The 1213-nt window shown below is 34.9% G+C and overlaps 1 protein-coding gene across 1 annotated transcript in view; it reads right to left on the bottom strand.

Annotated features, from left to right (window-relative positions):
* Window positions 1–569: 569 nt before the first annotated feature.
* Window positions 570–1213, bottom strand: part of LOC135208807 (putative elongator complex protein 1) — a 17425-nt gene continuing 16781 nt past the window's right edge. The window contains exon 5 of the mRNA XM_064241338.1: window positions 570–1213. Coding sequence (XP_064097408.1) covers window positions 682–1213 — 532 coding nt within the window. The 3' untranslated portion in view covers window positions 570–681.

Below are 1213 nucleotides of genomic sequence, written 5' to 3'. Positions count from 1 at the left end.
CTTAAAATACTAAACGGTTTCAAGATAATGCCAGTCACTACTCATTGTAGACCTAGTTACACTAGATAGTTCACGTTGTAGCAACTCTAATGGTGGTGTCACACGTGCTTCACTCACCCTTTGATATCGGTGGATGCATTCTAATTTGACAAAATTTTTCATTTTACATTTCGTTTTTTATGTCAAATACATTGGGGAACAAAAAATTTGTAATTTGGTTTACATATATATTTTCTTAGTTTTGAAATATATGATAGATTTCTCTATGAAACATATTATGACCTTATTATATGCAGTAATTGCGTTTTCACATTGAAATAATAGATAAATATGGAACATGCTAGGTTGACAGTTCATGAATTTTGAACGAATCCTATGCAATCATGTTGTATGACTTAATAGCTTAGCTGTACCATGCTCCCCTATCTTCAAGATTTTTTTTTTCTAGAACATACAATATACAAAAATGGAACATATTCCATTCCTAATGTAGTTTCTTTTGAGCTGGACTTTGACCTTTCTTCAACCTATTATGCCTGATATAAAAGGGCAAACAATATTTAAAACCATAACTGTTACTATCTTTATTAACCTTCAGTGCAAAAAATATACAGCATGAATTGGTGAACCATTTGCAGTGCTTGCAAAAAGAAACTGCACTTCTAAACATTGTACAAAATATTATTGGGTACTCTTATTTTTCATAAACATGTGCAGCTCCCAATTTTGAGACCTACTGGGAACAGGTGCATGCTGAAGATGTGGGTCCAAGTTTCTCATCCTCTGACCTACTACTGAAGTATAACAATCACCTCCATTACCCTTTAAAAGATTTACGGCACCCTCTGTGGTCAACTGTGGGCCAAATTCTACATCATTTTCTTCTGATACTACATGTGCTGGCCATATTTCTTTTTCATGCTTTGTTTGTAGGCTAAGCAGCTTGACAAAACTTGACTGTAAATGAGAAGCCTTATCATCCATATTAAATGTAGCTAATATGGTTGACAACGATGTAATTTGTGCAGTCATTTTATCAGTCTGACTTACTATTTCATGGAGTGCTGTGACCAAGCCTAAATCTTCAAATGCACTTCCCTCCTTAGTACTATGTTTCTTTCTCTCCAATTTCCTTTTATTCTTGGTGGAGCGGTATGTTCTACCGGACACTGAAGACCCACCTCTTGAACTGCTAGTGTGACTTCTTGAATAA

This window comes from Macrobrachium nipponense, chromosome 35 (assembly GCF_015104395.2).
Source record: "Macrobrachium nipponense isolate FS-2020 chromosome 35, ASM1510439v2, whole genome shotgun sequence".
Classification (NCBI taxonomy): domain Eukaryota; kingdom Metazoa; phylum Arthropoda; class Malacostraca; order Decapoda; family Palaemonidae; genus Macrobrachium; species Macrobrachium nipponense.
The sequence above is the reverse complement of the archived record's forward strand: the minus strand, read 5'-3'. Positions and strand labels throughout refer to the sequence as shown.